Source organism: Balearica regulorum, chromosome 8, assembly GCF_011004875.1.
Source record: "Balearica regulorum gibbericeps isolate bBalReg1 chromosome 8, bBalReg1.pri, whole genome shotgun sequence".
NCBI classification, from domain to species: Eukaryota; Metazoa; Chordata; class Aves; order Gruiformes; family Gruidae; genus Balearica; species Balearica regulorum.
In genome coordinates, this window is record NC_046191.1 from 4563162 (window position 1) to 4589684 (window position 26523).

The 26523-nt window shown below is 37.9% G+C and overlaps 1 protein-coding gene across 17 annotated transcripts in view; it reads right to left on the reverse strand.

Moving 5' to 3' along the window:
• Positions 1 to 26523, reverse strand: part of FGGY (FGGY carbohydrate kinase domain containing) — a 320610-nt gene that overhangs the window by 89754 nt on the left and 204333 nt on the right. For all 17 annotated transcript variants that reach the window (XM_075759257.1, XM_075759256.1, XM_075759259.1 and 14 more), the window contains one exon: positions 25336 to 25424. In XM_075759257.1, coding sequence (XP_075615372.1) covers positions 25336 to 25424 — 89 coding nt within the window. The remainder of the gene's footprint in view (positions 1 to 25335; positions 25425 to 26523) is intronic.

Consider the following 26523-nt stretch of genomic DNA (forward strand, 5'->3'; position numbering starts at 1 on the left):
ATTTGTGACTCATTTTTAGCCAAGGTGTGCTTTCACAGACATATTCTTTTTACTAGGATGTTACAATTCAAACATGTATCTTCAAAGCAAACTGAATTTTACTGAAGCATTTGACTTTTTCTAGCATAAGTAAAATCCAGACAAAATTCATGTCTACAATTAATATTTTCCCTTTTGTCCAAGTGGACTACCTAGGGACCTAAATAAGGAGAATTAAACTAAAAATCTTATTATTGTATTACATATTGTTATTTACATTACCATAATGCCTAGGAAAACCAGCTCTGGACAATGACCACACTGTCTACAGCGAGATACAATTACTGAATAAAGAAGGAAGACTGCTGCCTTCGGGAAACTTAAAAAAAAGACAGCAACATTACTGATAGTCAGATGCAGTGAGGTGTCCCAAAGAATGTCACACATATCAGCACCTACAAGCCATACCTATAAAACACAATCAAACCCAACTAGACACTCAAAATACTAAGTATTCAGTCAATGGGAGAGACCAAACTTCACATAAAATACTTGCTGCTAAGAAAAGTGCAATGGGCTCTGTACCATCTAGACAAAGTAGAGCTTCTTATTTTACAGTTGTAGCAAAAACCATGCAGTAAATAATAAAGGATCTGGTCTTTTTGAAAGAGAGGCCACTAAGGGAGCAGGTTCCGCTACTTTCAAGCTTGACAAACATCCTTGTCATAGATTCCCATCCATTTATACAGAAAAACCCCACAAACAAAGCAGCAGTGAGTGCCTCTCCTCCATTAAAACATGGTAACAGAAACTAGCAAAGAAATCAGCAAGAGAAAGAGAAGCTATTTTTATTTACTGCCTACAAATCAAAATGAAGGCTTCTAGACACAGACACTGTACACACAATAAATCCAAGTAAAACCAGGAAAAGCATTTCCACACAGCTGGCAAACTATCTGGAACTAGGATTCACCCTGTTTTGGGGGTTTACAAACAGAACCAAGGATGTACAAGTGAGGGCAGGAATCTCACAGGGTGGGACAGCTAAAGGCACTGTTCTCAGTGTACATCCTCTTACGTGACAGTGAGCAGAAGATCGGATTATTATATTACTCCCATTTTCTCATCCAGGACAGAAATGTATATTTTAAATGCATCACATTTCATTTCATTCTGTTGTTTTGGAGTGACCATGTTTTTACAATCAGAGGACTGGTGATGTTCATTCACAATGCACTGTTTATAAAGGTGCATTGTTTGCTCTTTGGAATGAGAGAATTTATTAACTTTACACATTTTTGAGAATGAAAGAAATGGAGATAACTATTTCTATCCTTATAAATACTATGGAGATTATTTCAGGGTTACTCTTCAAACAGTTTTGACACATATACCCACACTTTTTTTTTCCTTAAACACTTTAAGAATAGATCAGACAATTACAGTTCAGTGTCTGGTTTGAAAGCAGAAAAACACATGACCTGTAACTACAGCAATGACAATGTTGATGTAAGAAATTCCAATTTCCAAGGATTTAAAAGCCACACATAGAAATCTAATTAGGACCTTTGACAAAAACTGGGTGAATAAATAAATTGTAGGCTGAAGAAAATACTGGGGAAAAATAAACATTTTCCCCAAATCAGCTCAAACCTCTCATTAAAAGGAAAAATGAAGATGGGATATTTGAAATAAAGATCATTTCATCACTTAAGGAAAAATTTAGACATAAAGAGTGAAACAATAATGCATCAAGTTTTCCCAAATATGGTAAATACCAAATCATAACAAATTATCATCAGAACTGAACATGTATTTTTCTAATTAGATCAATGCTATGAACTATTGCCACACCCTGAAAAATGCTCTAAGGATGAGAGCTAAATGTCATGGCTCCCCACTTCGAAGATCACAAAGCAACTCCCTCTGAAACTCCATACTTATCCAGAGAGAAATCGGAGCAGCCTTGCCGGATGCCAAAAGCATGTTTTAAATAGGCCACTTCTTCCATACAGCTCACTCTGAGCAACATCACATTACATATACAGGCCCACTGCGAATGGGGACAGACTGGCCCCTGCCAATCCACCGAATTCCAGCATATCGGAGCTCTCTTACTGGACATGAAATGGCAATGGGGCTGTGAGCATTTTCATCCTACTTGTGTAGATTTATAAATGCAAAGTGCTTACAGAAGAAGGATAAATAGATGATTTCTGGTTGAATTTTTAATACAATATAGAAAACATGAACTGGGAAAGATACCCCTTCCCGAGTGAATTAACTGGCAGATCTATAAGTGGAAGGTTCTGATATGAAAACCAACCTCAAATCTGAGCTAAAACACTAATCCGTTACGTTGGTAAGTTTTTATTTTCATAGCCACAACAAGAATCTCAAAATGCTTGTTGTAAATGCAGTTGGAGCATTTACACTTCTCTGGGATTTAGGCTTCTTAGTCCGCCCCTGTCGCCACTCAATTGCCACATAAAGAGTATATGTTTAATTGAACAATATAGCTTTATACAAATCCTTATTATCTAAGAGAAAGTATTATACTGCAGAAGGACGTTCTGGTCTCTTAGATAATAGTTCAAGAAAACAGGAATTCTTTGAGATGCCCGCAACAACAGATCAACTTCACTACGTGCTTCAAAAGAACCTGTGTGTGTTGAACTCAAATATCCCTGCCACTTACCTGATGAGGTGCTCTAATAATTACACAGCTGCTCAATTTGTATATCCTAGAGAGCAGTAGGCACATATAGAGAGAGCAGTATGTTTATGCTTTTTCACCTTTGAATACCAATGGCGCATATATATATATATATATATTAGCTTTATGGGCAACTGCTCAGAAATTTTCTTCCAGAGTGTCACCCTGAGAAAGTGATAGCAAGACTTGTAACTTGGAAAAACTATATCCAGAAAGACATTATGGTAAAGAAGCAGCTGAGGAACCAAATCATTGTACCTACAAAGAAAGCCTCAACTATTAGAAAATTTTGTATTTCACAGCAACTCCTAAATTTTATGAGATGAAGGGCAGCCATTAAACAGAAACAGTGCTGATATTCACTGTGGTATATTCCTTTTTTCCAAACTATTTGGCAGTACTGCCTCAATTATTTGGCCATAAACACCAGACTTCCACTAGCTGAAGCTGGATGAACCAGATGGATAGAAGCAAATGTTCCCCTTAGTTCACTACCAGGATCAACTGTGTTCAAAGGTGCTGAGTTAACAGGCAAGAGTCTGACTGCCTGATCTAATGCAGGACTTGAGAAGACATGGTACGGATCCCCTCAGTAGCACAGGCCACATTTAGCTAGGCTGAAATACCATGAATTTGAAGACTGTTTTCCTCAAGCATATTCGCAATGAAATAAAAAGTTTCCTTTCTCTGTTCAGAACAAAAAGTTTTGCTTAGAATACTCCTCCTGAAAAAAACCACCCTTTTGCATGGAAAAAATTTTTTTTATTTAAACCAGATTTTTAACAGAAACATGATTATGTTTAGTTTTTTACAAATTCTAGTCTACAAAGAACTATAGGATCCTACTTGCATCCAACAGCCTCAAGAAAAAAAAAATCCCTGTCACATTCATTATGAAGTAGATTTGGCTGGGCACAGCATATTACACAATCCTTTCTATTATTGTCTAGCTCTGTGTTTTTGCACATCTTTTGCTGAGGACTGACTGCGGATGTGCGAAAGTCCTGTACGACCAGAATCTCAGCATTCTGAAAAACCCACCGGTAATATGTCCTCATAAGAAAACCAGAGAGTCTGTAGTGACTAAACACACACTGATAATTCCCAACATGCTGTCTGGAACTAACTGCTTGCCCCCACTAACCTTCACAAGGATCCAGGACAACTAGACTCATGGCCAAAACAACTCAGGTGCTCAAAGTAAGTTTATACATGGCTCCTCCCGCATTGTCTACCCATTCTGAGTATTATCTCTCACTCTGTTGTACTTCTTGGAGAGAAATAAATTAGATACACTCAAAAAATGAGAAATACTCTATGTTCTTAGTTATCTGTATAAAAATGTATCTAAAAGATTAAGGTCACAAAAACCAGAGAACTTTACGCTTTGGTCTGTTCTTTGCTGACACCATCTCCCACCCTCCAGAAGGGATAAAGCAAGCAAGGACATGACTCCCAACTCCGCAGAGATTCTGCTCTGTCCGGAAGAATACTTGCTATCTTTGACAACAAAACACTGGGGCGTATTCTGTAACTGCAGTAGTCTTCTGGAAGTCATCCTAATTTTGAGTATAGGTTAATATAAAAGTCCTATTAACAAGCAGAGTTACTAAAAGAAATGGTTTTTCTCTGAAAAGCAACTCCGTAAGGTATTTATACATGACTTTCCACTCAAGAGGGTTGGTACAATACTAGTTAGCCTGGAAAATGAGTCAGCTACCAGCTTTAAAGGCAGAGTACCCTGTCTTGATGATCCTGAAGTGAATGGAAGCTTTGCTCTTGATTCCAAAGCAAAAGGACCTGCTTAATTAATCCTAAATAGTCAGGAATTAATTAAAACTCATTAACATAATTAATTTTGTAGGCATTGTTAGCAGTGTAACAGTTTAATCACAAAATATGTTCAATGGATCACTTTGATGAAAAATGTCCTTGCAACCTGGCTGTCAAACTGAGAGTGACTAGGTGGTGATGAACTAAGACTGAGTGCACCTGCTGAAGACTGAACCAAAGCTAAGTCCTACAGAAGCTAGGATAGGACATGGTCAGGTCCCAAAAGAAATAGTGTGCAGTACAATAAAGTAACTTTCTCTGGTCTGTTGCCCAGATTTATTTAAAGCTACAAATAATCAAGAACTAAGAAAGCTGTATGATGTTCTGAAGGCAAGAAGGAGATCTGGAACAATGGAGTGTGACTGTCACAACTTCAAACGTGTTTTTCCTTTTGTTCTGCAAACTTCAAATTTAAAACAGATTTTGAATTCAAACTGAAAACCAGGGCTTAGGTTCTGCTCAAAAACAAGCAATGCACCACTCTAACACAGTCACAGATCTGACTGTGGTTTTTGCAAAAATGTTCCAGACAAAAAATTAAGACACAGTACACATACTCTCAGCATCCAAGCTTTATATTAAACAGAACTGGGCATTGGTACTGCAGGAGCCTGAAATACAGCAGAGGTTATCACAGAAAATAGGAAACATGTAATTATTCTCTGCTCCATTACGGCTAATGCCATACACATTAATACATGACCTTTGAAATAGAACCAAATTATTAGATCCACATACACTGCTGTTATTTATACCTGTCACACCAATGTCTCTGCCTGCCTGCTGTATTTGGCTGCTTTGGGGAAAATAGGAAAAGAGGACCATTTGTCCTAAGGGAATACTTCTCACCTAATAGGAGAAAAAATGTGACACCTAGTCATTTAGTTTTGAAATGTATAAAATGCATGAGATGCTGCCATGTTAAGCATTTGCTAAAAAGAATCAAAGAGCGGTGAGTTGAGTTCACAGCGGTGTAAGAAGAGCTGCACCTGTTGTCACTCTGTTACTACAGTAGATCTCTCAGGCAGATTGGTTTTAAACCACAGAGCCAAGTCAGTCTGGGTGTGCTCTATTTCACATACGCTGTCTGCATTTTACTCATTTCACCTATTCAACAGCTCTTTAATTGCATGTACACAAACCGAAACATGTCAGGGTCTGTTCCATCCACCCAACCGTGCAAATCCCAAGTTCCTAATATTTACAACACACCACTTTTTATTATTATTGCCTTTGACCCAAAGCCTATGAAATTCCTGCCTGCCCAAACCCATTGTCTTAGCCCAGCAGTACAACGTGACTCCTGCCTGAAAAGGGTTTTCTTATTCTAACAAAACATTAAACATGCCAAACAAAAAGGACAGGTGGGGAAGCCTGTTTGGGACAACTAGCAGACACATCCTGGTTGTTCTCAGAGGCCTTGACTTTCAGTCTTCGCATGGCTGAGGACTTAAACCTGGCCAATAAAGGTAGCAAGGAAATGATGGTAATCAGTGTTAGCAGTTCTACTAGCTTCATCCTTTCTATGCTCCGGGTAACACTTATATTTATCATAAATAATAAAAAGTAGTCTGACTGCCATTCAGATGTTTTAAGAAGTTAAATATCACAGCAAAAGCAAAGTCTCCTCACCACTTTGGAATCTTCACTAAAACTGCGGAGAAAAAAAAAAAAACTAATATAAATAAGCATATGTATAAAACTCTAGGATGAATTTCCTTCCTTCTGTATGATGCAATGAAATGACAGTATTTGTTAACACTAAGGCCTTTGGCAAGTTTGTCATATTTCACAGGTGAAATAAGATTAAACTCCAGATCTCAATGCTCAAGAGTTAATGTTCCAAAAATTATTTGGGTGGGGTTTTGTTTGGTTTTTTTTAGAAATTTTCATTATCTCATTTTAAACATCTTCAGTTTTGAATTCACCATGAGGAAAACAAACTCAGAAAATAGCTCTTCAGTTTCAAAAAATAAAAGTTTTAGTAGAAAAGATTTCTTTTTACTACCAGTACGTCAGTTTGGTAGAAGATACCAATCCACAAAGTCACCAACCCAAAGCACAGTGAACAGCTCATGACCCATAAGCTGGATATGTTGAAGCTAATAAAGATTGTGATATTTACTACATCAGACTTTTTCAAACCCTTTCTTGCAACTCTGTTGCAAGAAAAAAATTACTTTGAAGTACTACATTTGGCCTAAAGATTTCACAGGTTTTCTTTAAAATCTGTTTTTAAAGTATTGGACTGAATTTCAACTAAGACACACTATTGCCTCTGTTTTTTTCTGGACATTGCTGACTCAGTGAACTTGTATGGTCCTAAGAGATTCCTTCACAATCAACAAGATTAAATTTTGATTTAAAAAATTGTGAACTTTTATTCAGCAGCTCTGTTGGCCTCACATTTGGAAAGTCAGAAGTTTCACTGGACTGGTGGCACAGCTTTTATTTAAAAATATAAACCAAGTGTCCCTTCCTCTGCCATAAATCTCCCTGCCAAAGGACAGTCCATTGAAGAGTAACATACTCTTTTAGGTAAGAGAAAGGCTCTTTAGGAACAGCAGCTACATCCCAGCCCTTAAGGGACTGGTATCCATCAAATCTCTGACCAACAGACGTAGGCATTACACCAGTACTTCAAAACTTTTATCTGTCAGACAAGGAAATGCATGGGGCTGTAGGGAGTAACAGGCTTTGTCCAATTTCTACTGAGCTGAAATGGAGAGTTTCTCTTTCAAACTTGTGAGGTATTAGATCAGACTTTATCACTGCTCGGGGAAACCTACCCTACGGATCCAAGCACAAAAATGGTCCCTATGCCTCAAAGGGCAGCTGTCCCAAGGCCGGCAAAACAGGCAGGTATGGCCACGACTGGTGTTCTCATGCAGAAAGTAGGAGCTCTAACTCTGGCAAAGGTTGCATCACATGAAGAAAAGCACTGCTAAGCACATTTCATGCATATTGTCTCCATGCCCACTTGCTAGTCACCACCATTTCAGTATTATATAAAGCTCTCGACAACATCCAGGAACAAAATACAAGAAAACAACTTCTTGTCTTGCAGATTATTTCCAGGACCTCAATGAGAGGAGACATTTCAAGGCAGACCAGGGGCTTTTAGGTCTTTTTGTCAGGATACAGCCTGTAGAAGCTGGACTCTTGACTCTTCTGAACACGTACCACCATGTGGGCATGTTGAAGTCCTGCTCGCAGACCTTAGCAACAATCAGTGAGCAGGAAAGGAAGTCTTTCAGTTAGTAAATCAAAAAGTTAAAGTTATTTCTGTAAAGGGGAAAAAGGAGTAATTAACTCAAACCTCACTCTAGTATTTGGTGTTCATGCTATAACACTTAGGAGGTTTTTGGCTGGCTTTTCAAATTACAGAATTTTCTAAGCAAATACGTTGCTTAAAGAGACAGATTTTATTGTATGAAAAATACAATTCACATTTGCAATTTTCTACACCCACATCTATAATTCATCTCCTCTGATTACAGCCTCTCCCTGACAAGATTCCATGTTATATTTAAACCCTGGGTGCCACATTGAAAGAGAAAGAAAAAAAAAAAACAAACGAACAACAATAGGATCATATTCAAAGACTACATAGCAGCAGAAGGTTTCAAAGCAGCAAAGAGCTTTCAACTCTGGTATCAACCTAATGACCACCCCAACCAGAGTTAAGAGTGACCTCCAATTACCACCATAATAAGCACAGAATTCTCTTGAGAAGTATAAAGAGTAGATGTTTCCTGTACTCCAGAAAAGATACAAGATCGATGGTGTATTATACAGATATACCTCAAACTTAATGACAGACTGTTGGGAAAAACACTTCTGTGACACTCAAGACTGGAAGGATCAACCCACATAAATAAAATGCTGTGTTGGATAAGGTACCTTAAAAAAGTAAACTTTGTACATCTTGCCAGAGATGTGAAAGTACACATTTAATATATAAGTATTGTAAGAAAACCGGCAGGTTTTACTTTTTCATGAATACATACACACACATTTATACACATAAAGATATTTACTTTGGATTGGGAGGATGCACCTGTCTGTTTGCTGTAATCTATTTAAACCTGTTGTTTAAAAAATATAAATAAATGCTTCAGACACCGCAAACGTCAAAAAAGTTGTACAGCAAAAGGTGAATCACACTAACTAAAATGAGATTATGTTTCGTTTACTATTTGTAACAGAGTCCAATTAAAAAAAAAAAGTGTGTTTCTCTTTAGGAACACACTATGAAAAGATTTAAAGACTTAGACTCTTAAATTCAGTATTCCTAGAAGAAGTTATGTCATCAAACCTGAAGGGAAACACCCATCTCAAGTACAACATATCGAGTCAGTTTAATCCCTTGTGTACATCCAATAATTTCAGTGGATTCATATCAGGGACGCCTTTAGCTAAACATGTTGAGATGGACCAGAAAGCACAAAATAAGAATATTTTATCCACCCACATACGCCTCACCATGTCATGAGGCAAGGGGAGGCAAACAGTCAGCAGACTGCTTGCTTTTTTATTAATTTCATTCTGTATTATATTACAGACACCCAACCAAGATTCAAGCCCATTGTCTTCAGCATTGTTGAAAAACACATAATGAGACACAGTCCTAGACACAAAAATGTATTGTCTAGACAAATCAGACATAGCATGTGGGATTGGAAATATTAATCCTTTCCCTTAAAAGATGGCAAACAGAGGCAAAAGAAATTGAGCGACTTGGCCAAGGGTCAGAGAGTAAACCTCATTCAGACCCCTGAATTGAATCTTGAACTCCAGAGACTCAGCCTAGAGACCCAGGCAGAAAGACACTGTTCAGATACAATGATGTTGAACATATTAAAAATCTTCCTATGTACAGCTACAGTCTAAATCTTTAAATGTGAGAGTAACAGAAAGCGTGCACATATATAAAATTGAATCTCTTTGCCACTGTAAATTTTAAAAGCTTAATAAGCAGAGGAGAGGTTATAAAAATCATCCAAAAACGGCAAGGCGAATGAAAAGCAAAACTGGAAATAAATCCCACGTATCTAGCCGCTCCAGTCCGGCAGCCTGCCCTCTGGACATACCTCCTGCCATTACGCAACATCAGCAGTGTTGCAATTCAATTTATTCAGAAAAATATATTCTTTCAAGCTCAGTATTTCAAGTAAACCACTCTGCAATAGGAAGTCAAGTATCTATTTCAATTAAGAGCTTTATTTAAAAAACATATCTTCTCCTGTTACCTTGTTCGGGCAGTTACAACTATTACTCAGTTGAAACTGGAAGTTACAGTATACAGAGCCAGTATACAGCTTTCCTCTGGAAGTCTAAGCTTGAGCAAATTTACCATAGTTCAGGGCTTCACCAAACACTCAATGAAGTTAGTCAGAAGATTAAGCAAAGACTACAAGTAACTGAGAAAAAAGAAATCACATTTCAGGCAAGCTCCGTCACCACTGCATGGCTTTTGATAGAGCGAGATTACTGCCTTCAGCAACATACATTTCTCCCAGCATAATAAGAGCAGCACACCACTGCTCACATCCACACGTGCAGCACCTAACACATCTGTCAGTGCCAGTCGGCGCTTCAGCCACTGCCTGTCACACAGCCACACATATCTTCACATCTCTTAGCTGTATTATAATAGACTTTATTATTCCTCAGGATTGGCATCAGCAGGCTATAGGAAGATTGCTTCATGACACTTTATCCTTCCACTGTGTGAAAAGTTAAACAGGGGACATGCACAATCGACATCCATATTTAGGGAGCACAAAGACTCAGGAAGTACTGTGGACTTTTCTGGTGGTTTAGAAAGCATGGCATGATGCTGAGGGCAATGTCTGGCCAGCAGCCATGCGGACACTGACACTCTATACACTGACTACTGAAGCCAATCTCCACATGAGCAATGCTACACTTCATGATGTGGTTTATTCTGTTTTCATATAATTGAGTTACAGTGGTGAGAAAAAACACCCTTACAACCCTAACATTGATATTTTGAGAGAGAGAACTATTAATCCAGAATTCTCTTCATAAGTTCGCTATAAAGACACATTTTACTAATTCGTGAGTAAATAATGTATCTATTCCTAACGTCAAAACTGTTGAAAGGCTAATTTAACACGGTACTTGAACATGTGTGCAAGTATAAAGTCCTGAAGAAAAGTCAGTAGAGTTAATGGGAGTTTTTACCAGCTTAGTCAGACTGTGCTGAACTGGAACCTAGGCTGTCATGCACTTGTGGCCAGACAAAGCCTAAGTGAAACCAGAACAGAAGCAGGGAAATTGCCAGGAGTACTGCAATAAAAGAAAGTTTTCATGACTACATTTTGATGCAGACTGATCCAATTTCACATGCTAAACTCCAACATTGAGGCCTCCTTCTTTACTCAGGCAAACCTCCTTCAAGTCCTACTCAAGTTACAAGGACAGGGTTCGGCTGCCACGTGCACCTGAACCAAAGATGCACGTTAGAGATTCCCACACAGGCAGTGAGATGTGTTGTTACCTCCAATCACAAGAACCAGTTCAGTCAATGTATACTATTAAAATGGTAAGTCATTCCTAAATACATTTGGTCAAAATTTACAGTCATTAGTATCAATTTTTAAAAACGTTTTTGATGGTTAGATTTTAAGGTAAGGCATTTAAATCAAAAGAAAAGCAAGATGGCTCATTTCACGTACATCATACGCTGTAGTGTATGCTTGTATTTTAAGCTTTTAAATTACATTATTGGTGCGCCTATTTCTAGAGTATATTTAATAACAACAATAATAGTGGTTTGAGTTTACAGTCCTTTGGAATTGTATTCATGTAAAAAAGAGGGTAATTTTTTGAGCAAATCTCAAAAAAGCAAGGAGAGAAACAGTTTTACTTGCATAGCTGTGTGATTTCACAAACCAAATTAAGAAAATCCCACCACGTAGAAACACAAGGAGTTCTGAAACAGGTAAGAGAAGTGAGTGAAAGCATACATAATTTTCCATGAAGTAAGAATGAAAAAAACCAGCTTATTTACATTCAGCAGGGAGAGGAATAAGAGATCAATACAGAAAATAAGGAAGGCTACAGAGCAGATGAATCAGGTGTCATTACACTTCAGAATACACCCATACATTCATTCAAGCAAAACAAGCAATCATTATACAATTGAAAAAGAGTATGGGTATTGCAGGGACCAAAAACTTAACAGAAAAAAGAAAAAAAAAAAAAAAGACTATATTACATGGATATCTAGACTGCTTCCACTTATAATAATAGAGAGAAATAATATAAGGGAACATAAACTCTTATTAACTGAGCATGACTTAAAAGAACTATCCCCAGAAGGAAGTTAACATGTTGTCAATTCTAGGATTCCTCCCTCCTTTTTTTTCTCTGAAACAATTACTGCTGCAATTGTAGAAGAGAAGAGACTGGACAAAAGGAACCTCCACTTTGACTTGTTCTAACAATCAAACAAATCAACCCACGGGTTCTTGGAAGAGTGGCTAAAAGAAAGAGATTACTCTTCTAGTTTCAGATGCTTAAGCCTGTTATACAAGGAAGGTGGACATAATGATTTTTACATTCATTTAAATCTTAAAAACAACTTCATCTGGGAATGAACATCCACAGCGCTCTCAGAGACGGAGCTAACCCTCCCAGGTAAGTTGGGTAATGCCCAAGCTTGCCTTGCACTAAGCACTGTGAAAGGTGACGGTTGAACCAGAAGGGTGGAGTTTACCACTGTTGTAAACTCTAATGAACCCTTTCATGCAGTTCTAACAACACTAAAATATTTGGCTTTCCCTTTCTTGATACTTGAATTATACTGCAATACTTGCAGAAAATACACTTGCAAATGCTGCAAGCACAGAGAAGAATGGACTAAAAGTCAATTTAAAATCCCTGTTAGCTGCCTGAAAAAATAAAGAATGCTTTATTCCCTCTTTAATGCTTTACATTTTTTTAATGAACAAAAAAGCAAAAATTTTCACATTTGTGTGTTTTACTAAATTAAGTGATGGAATTAAAAAGATCACTCTTCATAGAAACTCTGCATATTTTTATGTAAGAGAAATTAAGAACAAATTTTTTTAAATGCGATTTTGCAAACTACTATTTATCTATGAGCTCGGTCCTACAAATACTTAGGTGTGAGTAACCTGACCTGAACGAATAGTGCCTTTGACGTCAACTGGACCGTTTATGTAAGTAAGTCACTTGTTTGCATAAGCAACTGCAGGATTGTGCTTGACCTGTTCTATATAGACAGCCCTTACTAACTCCAACAACTAAGTCAGCAATATCAGGCTGGACATTCTGCATAATTAAGCCATATTCCTTAGTGTAAAGTGGTTTGCACCTTGACAAAGAAAAGCACAAATAAAATTAACTCACTGATGTTCTAAGATGGCTCTAAAGGTGAAAGGCCAACTTTCACTGCCGCAAGATGCAGACAGAAATCCTAAGGTCTCAATTCAACTGAGTTCTCCTGTCCTGACTTGCCATGGATGATGATATGAGAATGAGGAGGAGGCACAGAGCTATGCAACTCTGGACTGCAGTAATGAAAAACAGAAGGGAATAAATAAACAAACAAATCTACATCCAGATCAAAAAATAACAGCAAGTGCCACCTTAAAGGCAGTAGTTACTTAAAGAGAATTTTCTGGAAGAAGCAATAACATGTCATACCATGGGCTAAATCTACAGTACCTTAACTCTCTGAAGACGCTCTTGTCATATGACAAGTACCACCAGTCAGATTACTCGGCTGGAGCAAGACATCAGATGAAAACTTCTCTGCGTGGACTGTGATTTTTCCAAATACACAATTTCTTCATAATCAGTGCCAAATAATCTCAATCAATAACCTACAGACTGCTTGCAAATCATTATCTGTGTCATATTGAAATCACAAAGTATCTTCTCTGGGCCATAAGTGGACAAAAGGTTCAGAGGAGAAAAATGAACAGTGTAAGAAGAACAGTTCCCCAGACATTCATACAACCAGCAGCCTGTTCATACCAACATGCTTGGATAGCAAATAAAGGACCCAGACCAGCAAAGCACTTAAGCACATGCTTTAACTTTAAGCACGTGCCTAAGTGCTTTGCTGGAAAAAGGCCCAAAGAAAAGAATGAACATGGTTAACTGAAAAGCCCTTCAGAATTGGACTGACTGCTTTGTTTTTCCATTAACTCTAGTTGCTAGTAAACACACGTTTGGTCTCAGCATCCTGCCCAGTACATTTAACCCATATCACAAAAATAGCCATCTGGTACAACCAATCTCTTTACTCAGGGAAGTTCCATGAATTGGAAAGCAAGGGAACAACAAGACATGCTTGGGATTTAGAGTACTTAATAGGCACAAGTAGAACCAGCACCCTCATGTCTCTCTGACAGGCAAACCCACATGAAGACCCCAACCGTTAAATACTCTTTTAGTAGTTCACCACACAAGCCTGCGCTGTCCTGACTCTTCCACTTCTTATATCAAGCTTCTCAGAATGTATTTTGAAGACCTCATAAAGAGGACATAAAACAGTGCTACAGGACTGATGGCTCTTCTTCCCGTCTCCCACTTGTGAAGGAAAAAAACCCAAACTTGGAGAAGATAATTTCCGACTCTGGGCCTTGAGAATGTGACAGTCTTTTTTATTACCTCCACCTTGGTCCATTAACAACATTTTTTTATGCATCAAATTTACCCCCAAACCAAAATGAAAACAAAATTCCTTAGGATATCTTAAGCAAAATACTTAAGTTAAAAAAAGATTGGAGTCCAAAAATGGAAAGATGATTAGGGAGGGAAGGAGGTGAAGTTGGAATGAAACAATAATAAAAAGCCCTAAGAACACATCATATATTCATAGTTCTTGAATCATTAAGGCTCTGCATGACAGCTCTCACAAGCACCGGTATGGCAAACTCACTGACTTTTAAGCAGGAGTGAAAGTGGTTAAGCCCTAGGACAAATAATTTGAAAATCTCAGCACAAGTCTGATCTCAGAGAGTTTAAAGGAATGCAGACTGCCCAAAAACACAGCAGCTGTTTGTTTTTTCTGCCACCTTTCCAAGGTTCATGTCTGGAGTGAGGATAAACAGTTCTGAAAAAAAGTTATGTGGAGTTCAGACTTTAAGAAAATAAAACATCAGACTAGTATTTCTTGCAGAAAGATTAAAAAAACCCAAACCTTAAATTATTCAGCCCTGGAAGTTTTCAGGTAGAGCTCTCAGGAGCAGAGGTAGATGGCTTGAGGCTTCAATATATTAAAATGCTTTCTCCAAACTAGTCTGCATTTTCAAAAGCTTGGCCTGATGTGGTTTTCTTGAGCAATATTCCTCCAAGCAGAGTTTCAAATTTAATAAGGTAAAACTGTATTCCCTATTTTATGCACACATGTGTGCATACACACAGAGACGCAAATAGAGGCCCTTTCAGATAAACCAACAAGTAAACAAGATAGGAGATGAAGCCTTAGAGATCAGCCTGAAATGATTTCCATCAGCACAGCTGATGTCATAGTTACTAGGCAATTTGTGCTATGTCATTTGGACATCATTCTTTTTACTCTCCTCCTTTCTCTCCCTATTATTCTGTTTGTGCCAAAGCAAATGAGCATCTACTTTAATGAATTAATACGTCTCTTGATAGGCAATTAGAAATCTCTTGACTCTTAACATTTTTAGTAAGTATAACTTTCCTTTGATCCACATTTAAAGAGACATAACCTAAAAAAGAAATAGTTAAGAGGAAATTTACTTAAATAGATTACCAGTGGAGCTAACTGGTGTAAAGAAGGATTGTCTGTGTTGTTACAGGCAGGTCAGAAATAGCAGAAAATTTCAGGCACCATGTTGAGATTCAACATTTGTTTATAAACCGTCCTTACACACAAAATGAAGAGTTGCTACAAGATAAGCATACAAAAGCAGGAAGTCTGAAACAAACTGCAATCCCTCCAGAGAGCTGTCCCTGTTATAATCATACCTATTGGTACTGGGGCATCAGCATGAGGAACAATGAACACTGAAAGAACTCTAATTTGGCTTTGAGATGCACATTCAAATTATATATATCATGGACAAGCATTACCCAGTATGACAGATGAAAGACGCTGTTCATGAAGGACAAACATGAAGAAGAAATGTCAACAGTGTATCATGCTCTTACGCATTCCCCGTTTCCCCTTCTTTATAGGGACATGAAAGTATTATGCAGCATTAACCTCGCAAACAGATGCTGTGTTCAAGGAATTAATCACAACATCATACTTACTTTTTCCATTAAGACAGAAAGCACAGTGACTTAGTTTCTTGAAAGTAGAATTATATCATAATATTGCTTTTTCTCAAAAGAGCCTTTATTAGATATGTTATATACAACAACAAACCAGCATCACAAACTCCCAAATAAAGGCTCACAGAGGGAATCTTAGAAGATGGAAACTACAGGAAAATAGTCTTCTGCGTATTTTGTGGCATGTTCTCCCCTTCTCATCACTTTTAATTAAACATAAAAACACTTTATTGTGCAGAGCCAACCTCATCCCTCAGAAGAAAGAACTCACCTTGGAAAATTAGGTTGGCAGGAGAGGAAAGTAACTTTCAAAGCTGTAACTTTGAAAACCATAAGTTTCAAACTACAGGGAATGAAAGTTGGAGTTATTTCCTTCATCCTAACAACTTATACTACATACGCATAAATGCAAGTGGGTTTTGGAGGCGGGGAGGGTTTTGAATGTAACAGGTATATCTCTCTTTGCACATCCCCAGGTAAGTTTTTTCCGATCAACTTTTGCAGTATGAAGGGCTTTCCTACTTTCTTTCCCACTATGACACGATTTCCTTGTGCATGGCTACTAGAGACAATTGCTAGGCCACTTCCACGCACTCCCTTCTACCCTAACAGCCACTGGCACGTGGAGCCTGGAAGCGATGGCAGGAGAGCTACAGCTCTGGGATCTGAGCTGACTACAGCCCTGCGGGTAACACAGGGACAGGCTCTCTGAGGAATGCTTCTTGTTTCCAAATCCCCACTCAGGAGAGTTCAAGGATACATCCATAACGCAGAACACTAGCAAGCCCATAACTCAGGCTGACAAATCTGAGATAGCACACTTGAACTAAAATAAAGTGGACAAACACAGGTTTAACTTGGATTAGCAGCTCCAGAGGCAATTTAAAGCCAAATGTGAGCAATTTGAGCCAAAGATATATAAAATCCAAATATTATCTGAAGCCAGCTGATACTAAAAGATAAACTTCCTCCACTTTAAAATAAATCTAACAGCCACAGTGGAATCTGAAATTTCAACTATCCTATCCACAGGAGCATTAAGTTTCCTATGCATGCAGGGTCTGACAACCAATAAGCACAACTTCAGTCATCTTTGCTGTATCACACTGCAATCATTATTGCTTCATCTGTTTCTCTCAAGTCAGACAGTCAGAATCCTACCATCAAAATTTAATTAAAGAAGGTAGTAAGAAAACAAACAACCTTTCTTGGAATGCCTTTGATTCTATAAGAACATATACATTTCATCCACTGAAGACTGAATTACAACCTTTCATCTAATAAGCAGCTTAATGGAATGGCACTGGAATAAAGAATGGGGGAAGGAAAAAACAAATCCTTGGTGATTTCATGTAACACATTATATATTTATATAATATAGGGCTCACTATCTGGCAACATCAATTTGCAAGCTACAGTAAAAGTGTTCACTACCTTAATGTAAGTAGAAGGCATACTTACACGAAATCAATAACCAGATATTAGTTATAGTTAAAACAGCAGATGGTCTACCACAATGAAGAAATGACAGAACACGTATACAGAAGTGTCTGCTTTTTTTAGACACATTCTTGAAGGCACTGTATCATTGATCTAGGATTATTTTTATAGGCAGATGACAGGTCAAGCATAAAAGTACACGGTTTTAAAGGTTACGGAGTTGGCAAAACTGGTATCACTGCCACGGACAAAGAATCATTTTCTTTTGAAGTCTTCATTGTCGGGTTATTTACATTTCACAGTTAAAAGGCTCCTCTCTGGATAGTATGAATGCTAAAACAAATAAGAGAAAAACTCCTGTGTAAGCTAATGCTGCTTTAAAGAGATAATGTAGATCAACCCTGACACCATCAGTGTCATCCTAAAGAACGATGAGAATTTCCAGTGAAAGTTACTAACATTAAACAGATCTAGATAGCCAGCCAACAAAAATAAAGCAAACGCGTAAGTAAACTGCCTTCCAGGCCAAGACTGTTGTTACAACCATGTATTACAGTGAAAGTGATGGGAGGAACACTTCTAGCAGTGAAAAGCATTTGTTTGGGAAGACTGGAGGAAGAATTGGCCCAGAATAAATAATTTATAGTGTGATCTGTAAAAATGCCTATGGAATAGGGCACCTAATTCTCACTGCAAGTTAGACAGAAAGCTGGATGCCCAGCTAAACTCTTAGAAAAATGTTACCCTTCAAATTATATGGCTATTTTCCCATCTATAAAATAATAATGTCACCTTCTTACTTAAGAAGAGCATTTTAAGGCTGAATTTATTAAGACTCTTTCATATGCAAGGTATTACAGAAGAGTAAAATAAATAAAAAAAAAAAAGGAAGAGCTTCTTATGGAATAATAAATTTAAGTGAGTTTTAATACTTTTAAGCACCGTATGTACACATACAATGCACAGACTTCATGCTACATAGCTTTCTTTTCCTTCACTGGATGAGAACACTCCTGGAATGTTATTGTTTTCAGGGGTGGTTTCTAAGAATTTACTGTGAATACACGCATTATATATGTGCACACTGAAACACTGCTGGGGCTATAAATGACCCAGGAGTTCATAAACATGGTTATTTTCTTATCTGGTTCAAATTTATGCAAGAAAGCAATTGTTACGCAGCTCTTGCTGGACAAAGACCCAATTTCGCAAGGGACGAGGGCTTTGCATGGGGCTTTCCATGGTGTTTCACATAAGGAAGAGTTCAAAGAAGATGACAGATTGTTTATAACATGCCTTGTATTGTGAGGGTCTGATCCCTGATGGCGTTCACAGAAGCTAATGCAAAAGAAAAACACCCAGCCTATGTCTGAAGAGAACAGAGATGACTGTAAAAAAATGAGATGAAGAGAACTGAAAGACAACAAGTTCCTCTGTGGTTTCTGTCTTGTCTTTCCTCAGAATTTAAGGTCCCAACACCACAACCTCCTTCGATACTCCTCCCCCTCCGCCCCAGCTTCAGTGAAGCACAGTTATCCAGTCCCACCATTAGTTAGGACGTCAGCAAGTCGGATCTCAAAGACTCCTAGCCATCTCTTCACAAACGTTATTAAGGGGAGTTTATTATCTGACCCTCGGAGAAGCTAATAATTACAGTGTTCATATATATATTGCTTCTGCATAGGATCAACAATGAAGGGGTTGTTTAAACACAGCTCCTTTTCTTGGATGGAAAACTTTGTGTGTGTACCTCTCATCATCTCAAGTAAATGTTAATGACTATTATGGAAAAATAAGAGACAGAAACATTTTCTAATGTACATAAAGAGGCTTCTTATGATGTAGGATGTTGCATTTTGAAACTGAAGAAATAAGACCTTTGACAGCAATTAATATATGGGCCCTGATTTTAATTTTTTTTTAAAAGCACTGGAGAATGTCTTAACCATCACAGACACACACACACACACTCTCACATATACACACACTCTCAAACTACCACACTAGGCAAGATCAGAGCTTAACAGCCAACAAAACACACATTCAATCCCTGAGATCATTTTCCTGAAATAGAAAACTACATATGTTTCTCAAATTTCACATCAAGCCACTGCACAGCCCAAACTGCAGGGGAGAACAGAGCCAAGCCTGCCTTTGGGCTTGAGGGAGTAAGAACCTGAAAACAAGATGATTCCTTTCATATCACCACATTTCTCGTCCACAATCTAAACTTACAAACACCCCCGATTAACAGCATTTCTAGAGAGGGTTGCTTATCAAGCAGCCTTTGCTTTGTCAAATTAAGACACATTGCCTTGGATTAGTGAGACTCCCTGAGTTCAAAATGACTTCATGGTTGGCTCAGAGTTCACTGTCTCTGTGGCAAGCTGCCAGTAATACATCTACTACTGCGCCTGCCCCCAGTCCTTTTCTATACTGACCTAGCTGACTTTTTTTTAGCAGCAAATGAACACAATAGAAAACTAAGGGCTAGATACTGTCACAGCTAATTAACAATCCTAACTTCTTTAAAAAAATAATCAAAGTAGTAAATATTTGAAGATCTGAATGCAAGTCTCTGAAATGCAATGTCTCAATGTATGTCAAAGCTGTTGGAAAGGGACAATGCAGTTTTTCTTCACTGTGCAGATACCGTTAGACACTATGAAGGGCTCCCGTTCTTGTGGAAAACACATTAAGCTTCTTTTGCTAATATTTTGTAAAGGGCATTTGTACAATAACAATAGCTAAAGCTTCCTGTTTGCCTGTGTGCTTCCTGGCTAACATTAACAAGACCTGCTAACAATTTTCTTATTTAGCACACAGAACTCTTTCAGATTACTCTGTAGACTCAAGGACATGTCATTTTTAAATTAAAAAAATAAAACCTAACAGTAATGGCCTACATTGCACCTGCCCTTCACAGTCCTGATAACTTTTACAGCTACACATTTCCTATTTTCTTACACTGGATCAGTCTGTGTGTCACCAGTCTCCAAAGAACATGTTTTGAATTCATTAAAAGCCTGAAAGAGTGGAATTCTTTCGTTTGGCAAAGATAGCGTCACAGGGACACTTGCTTTTGGCTCCATGACAAGAAATTCATGGTACTTCGTTTGTCCAATCCACAAAAATACCATCCCTCCCCTCCCAACCAGCCCTTCAAGATAATTCTGCCTTCTCCAGAGACTTCTCCAAACAAGTCTGGAAGTCTGAAGTCTTGGGTTTCATTTCATAAACAGGACACAAAACCCGAGTGCAATTCAGGATACTGTCACCGCCACATGGGCTGCAGTGCTAATCAGGAAAGCTTTCTGAAATATTCCCTAGCCCCTTTCTTTCCAGAGAGAGGGCTAATTTTTAGACCAGGCATCTTTTGAAGTAGGCACAAAATATAAACAAGAAGCAGCCAAACAGCAGAATCCCAGCCAAAGGGTATACATTAGTCATGGCAAAGGCTAGGAAGGAAGGGAAGGGCAGCTGGCCCCAAGAATCTGGTGTCTGTGCTGGTCCAGTTACCACATCTCACTAACCAGGATTGCCCAATCCTTTAAAAAGACACAGGCATCCTTCAGATAATCATTTAACTCACACCAGTTTGTTTTTTCAACAGTGACTCTAAACATAAGCTCCTCTTCCAAACTCTCTTGTTTTAAAGTTTCCAGCCTATCTGGATAAAATATTTGGTGAGGACTCCACTAACCACAGTGATGACATACCTCACAGCAGTTAAAGTAAGCAACCTCATAAGAGTGTATGTATGCATCAGTTTAACAGATGAAGAACAAATACAGGGATGAACAAGAATCAAATCCTCAAAGGTATTCAGCTGTCTAAACACCTCTGAAGATGTAGATTTAATTCACTTCTCCAAATCACACAGGGGACATAACAGAGCAGAGACTTGAGTTCAGATTCTTGGATTCAAAAGCACCTTCCTAGCTTTAATGTTTTATTACAAACTTCCACCACTGCAGTTCAGCAATGGACCAGACTCCTTCTACTTATCCCAGTGTACTCTGCATCAACAGTGCTAACATCAGAGGAGCTCTCTGGATTTAAATCAGTGCAAGAGAGCTATCTCCAGCTAACGATAAGCAACTAGGAACAAGTTACAAATAAACCTTAAGGACTTAATCACTGCTTAACATAAAAAGTCAGCTATTTAAATGTGCACAAGCCAAGGGACCAGCCTCTTTCTCATAAGTGAAAGAAAAAACATTGCCAAGGTATTTTCCTGCTGAAAATATACTGTATATTAAAAAGATATGACTCTCACACAGATATAGCCTAATATTAGTTATGTGGTTCCCAGAAATTTTTTTGTGAACTACAAACATTTGTCTTTCACTTTACCATCTGTAATTACCATAACAGTATGAATTTCTGTTTTATAAAACTGATTTTATCTGAAGAAACTCATGATCCCGAGATCTCTTGGAAGATCATTTACAATAGATCCCCCCAAAATATAAGAAACATCTCTGTTACATCATTTTCCCTGTTGTGATGCCTAGCAGTTGAACACTAACTAGACAAATACTTCCACAGGAAAATTATTTGGGTCAACATTGATATATGAGATGAAGTCTCTACTAGATAACACATTACTTTCCCCAACTATTAAAATACCTAGAGTATAATGATATAAAAGAATTATTCTGCACAATTTGTTCCAGCTTTTTGGGGTGATTTTGGGAGGTGGTTTATAGCATGATGTTGGACACTACCTCAATGTCAGCCTGACATTCTTCTCTTTGTTTCCAAATCCTCCTCCACAAGTTTAATCTTTCTTTGGTTTCAGCTCATCTTAAACCACGAACATCCAGCAGAAACTAGCTAATTTTCCAGTGAGTTGTTTATGATTGAAAATGGCCCTGAAACAGAAGGCTTGATCTAAATACACATGGCGTTCGAGAAATTTGTGTGTGAATACTACCCAATTTAACAGCTCAGCCATATTCTTATCTGCAATGTAAACCTTCACAAGACTTCAGAAATACAACAAAATTGCAGTTGTGCATCTCTGATAAGAATTCTCCATCCATAATACAGTAACCTGTAACTAAACCAGATAGGCATTTAGATTTTATTACGATAGCTTTATCCAAAATACCATATAAAGCAGAAGTTATCAGAGGTTATAGATGGTGGGTGGAAGAGAACAGTGAGTCACACTCACCGTGAGTAAAAGTGCTGAGCCTCTGAAAAGCATTGCTAACATGTCCGTGAAAAAACAGCTCTCTCTTCCTCTCCACAACAGCATTTCTGAAATAAGACAACTGAGCATTCAAGTGGCAAAACCAATACCCCTTGTTACAACAAGGGCGACAGCAGTGGGGAACTTCCAAAGTTTTAAATTTTTTTACATAAAAAGCTGTCAGTAACATTTTTTTTAATGCAGAACGAGTCAGCCGTCTCGATCATTCAGAACAATTCAATGGTCTTTCATCAACCCAAAGGAGAAATAATAAAAAATAACTATTTTTAATATGTAAGATTACAGGCAACAATCTTCCAAGAACAATGGGAATTAACACTTTGGAACTTATCCTTTGTAATTGATGGGTGGATGCTGTTCGGGGAGGTATATAGCAATTTCAAAGTCAGTAGGTAAATATCTCAGAATATGTTTGAGTGTTGACATTTTAGGTAAGAAGCGTTTACTGTTTATTACATATCCAGTGAAAAAAAACTTGGCTACAAGGCAGTTCAAGCCAGCAGAATCAAAGGTGAAAGACAAATGATTTCATACTCAGAAACACACATCAAGAATTGCTTTTCAAATACTTCAAATCCTGATCTCACACACTACTTAACTTTGTGCACTGAGTAATCTCACTGAAGCCAAAAAGCCACGTATTTTTTTAAATGTTAAATACATACAAAATGTTTTAAAGAGCCCCTTAAAAATTTAAAGAAGCAAGAGTAATAGCTTCAATGCATGCAGAAGTCTTTCCTACAAAAGTACCCTTGGAATTTCATTTATTTTGGTAAAATCCCCAAAACAAATTTTAAAAAATAAATCTTTCTTTTATCAGGGCCAAGTTATGTATGATTCACAATGACTAACACTGTATCTTGCCTTGTAAATAGGGTCCTTTGTGCTCAAAGGGAGAAAAGGTGGTAAGAATCTTGTATTTGATAAACTCACACTTCCCTAGTATTATGAGCATATGCAGGAGAAATTACTTCACCAAACTACTAGGAAATTCCCAAGAAACAGGCGTTCATGGAGGAGAGCAGAGGAAGAAAAAAAAATTAGGTTTGATTCCAACAAAACATTTCTTGTCCTTATTTTCCTATCGCTTTCTTCCTCCTTTGTTACCCTGTAAGACATTCCACTAGAGTCAAAACAATGGGCTTAATCCGGGGAGCACATTAAGGCAGCAAAGGAGCGTGTACAAGGAACTATTTTATCCAAAATAGAAGACTCTCAACCAAAGAGTGGGGGAAGACTTTGTCCAGAAAATCTTTTTCCTTTCTCTCTTACAACATTCATCAATATAATCAAAAAGGTTTTGAATAATCAAAATGTCATTTCTAAAGCAATGAACTTGCCAGTAAAAATTCAGTCAGCTCTACTTCTGAGTATAATCTTTTGGAGCTTTTTTTTTTTTTTCACCTCCAGAAAGTTACAGCTAAGAACACAAAGCCAAAGTCAGGGTGTCATTACCACCACACCCTCTGTTTTCAGACCGACTTCCAAAGCAAAACCTGAGCTTCACTGAGTTTAGACAGTCCCAAAGCCCACTGCAAGCCATGACAGCGTGCCACCAGCTGACAGCACCACAACACACCCAAGAAAACACCTGCTCTTCCCCAAAGACGTCACAGAAATTATAACCACTGACAGGTACATACAGCAAGCAGATGGACAAATATTATGTTGGAATAGCAAGTACCAGGCATGGCGTAACTCTAGCAAGAGCTTTGTGAAAACCACAGTAGATGGGAATTTTCAGGAACTAGTAAAAGGAATCTAGATTCCCCACTACTGCAGCATCAGTTGTTAGTAGTGATCGATTACTTCTGCAGCTTCAATACAATCATTCATTTCTCAACAGCTAAAGAATTACTCATAAAAACAGTTACATTTTTAAGTCTGGAGGAAGGAATTGTTCTTTTCATCTGCTCTCACAAACTACACTAGGTTGGAGGTTAAGAGAGATGGAAAGAGAGAAGGACAGAGAGGGATTTCTTTTATACAGTACGGCTGCCACTATAAAAACAAGACAGATAGAACATGCTATGGATCGGGGGGACTCTAGCAAGAGTGGGAAATCTGTTCATGAATGCTGGAGATTCCTCTGTTCAACCAAGGTAAGAATTCTCTTTCAAATATGTCACCATTCTCTCTGAAACTACTTCCCTTCCTTTAAAAATAAATTCCAAATAATATTTGACTCCAAGCTCACATGGACTGTAGTCTATTTTAGCTTCTTCAGCCATTAGCACAAGGTGACCATTAGCACAAGGTCAACATTTCATGATTTGCTCACACATTTTATCTGCAAATGCGCTTCACTTGTAGTGGTCACTTTAATCAAGACTTTAAAGGGGTTCTCTCACAGGGTTTTGTTTAACTGCTCAGCAAGTATTCTAGGTTGCTTTTAGGGAGCAACACAGCTGTCATGTTTTACAGTGAAGTGACCATTTTCAACAACATTTTACCAGATCCCTCCCACATGGCAAAGTGTTTTCTTCCAATTCTCAAAAAAGTCAATACATTTGTCAACAAAAACAGATTTCAAATAATTATTAGAAGCATATTTCACAGTAACTAAGGCAATCATATTTATGTTCCAAAATGGAGTACAAGATCAATTAACTGACAGTTGTAGCAACATACTGTATCTGTGAATTACACTGCTCACAGGAACAACTGTGTTGAGGAATGCACAATGGAAGCAGGAGATAGGTTCAAGATGTTTTGGAGCAGGCTGAATTACAGACAGATGTACATAACAGCATGTCCAGTCAAAATGAATTAAAGCAGAAATGTACATAAGAAAATAGATGAAGACCACCAAATCATACCGTTATAGTTAACATACCTTGCAGTGACACCTGTGGCTTTCCAAGATAAGAAATCTGGAAGATCAAAGAAGTAGCCTGCCTTCTCCCAGCATGATTCTTGCAAGTTCTAAGAAAAAAAAATTTTAGAAATGCAGATATTAGAGGCCAGGCATGATCATGTCCTTATTTTAATGCAATTTAACCCCCCCGACATTTATGTAAAAATGACAATTTTTCCAAACCCAATATTCTGATCATTCAGTCTGCTCTACTCACTTGACAGTGATTTACTGCCTGAAGAACTGAGCCTTTCCCCCACCACAGACTGATCATGAGGAAAGTGCTTCCTGTAAAGAGTTCACAGAGGCACATGTTTCAGATCAATAATGTGGGCTCTCTCAGTTCCCTGTCAGCTGCTCAATGTCAGAACAGTCTCAAAGTCAATAGAAAACTTTCTCAAAAAATACTTGCTCAAAGAACGCCCTACTTTCTAAAATTAACCATTTTAAATTTAGTATTTTTCAATTGTAAGTACAGGAAGAAAACAAACAGTTCTGTGAGCACAAGAACAAAGCTTTCAAATCTGTTTCAAAATGACTGAAATATGATCGAAGCATATAAGAACCTGTAAGCTTTCAGTGAAGCTTTTTTCCACAGCTGGGACATTTGGGAGCTCTCAACTGCCAGGATTAACCAGTAACAATCAGCTTTAAATCCATACTACAACCCTATAGTTGCCATCACAGCATGCACATGAATTCACATAAACAATTAACACAAGTTTATCTTTGCAAACTCTGTCCCTCTGCAAAGTTTCCTTAAAATACATAACAATACACAAAGCAGTATGAATGCCTGTTTCTATCTGAAAAGAGGTTCAACCTTATTTTTTCAGCTGAGGGAATAAAATGAAGACAGTTACAGGAAAACCCTTCAATCAAGAGCATGACACCTGCAAGCTCCTGACATTTCCAAACTCCTAAAAAACTCTTCTACCAAGATAGACCATTTACAGAAAATTTCCAATACCATACTCTGCAGAGAGCTAGTGGTCCAGAAAGCAAGTCGTCTACTGGAAGAGGCCAGCCACATCACCTGGGAGGCCAGGCTCTATTCTTCGTTTCTATCACCAAATCTCAGTCTGATTTCAGTTTATGATAGCAACACATCTTCTGAAAATTACTTTTCCATGAAAACAATCACGACACTTGCCATAGGTATCAGAC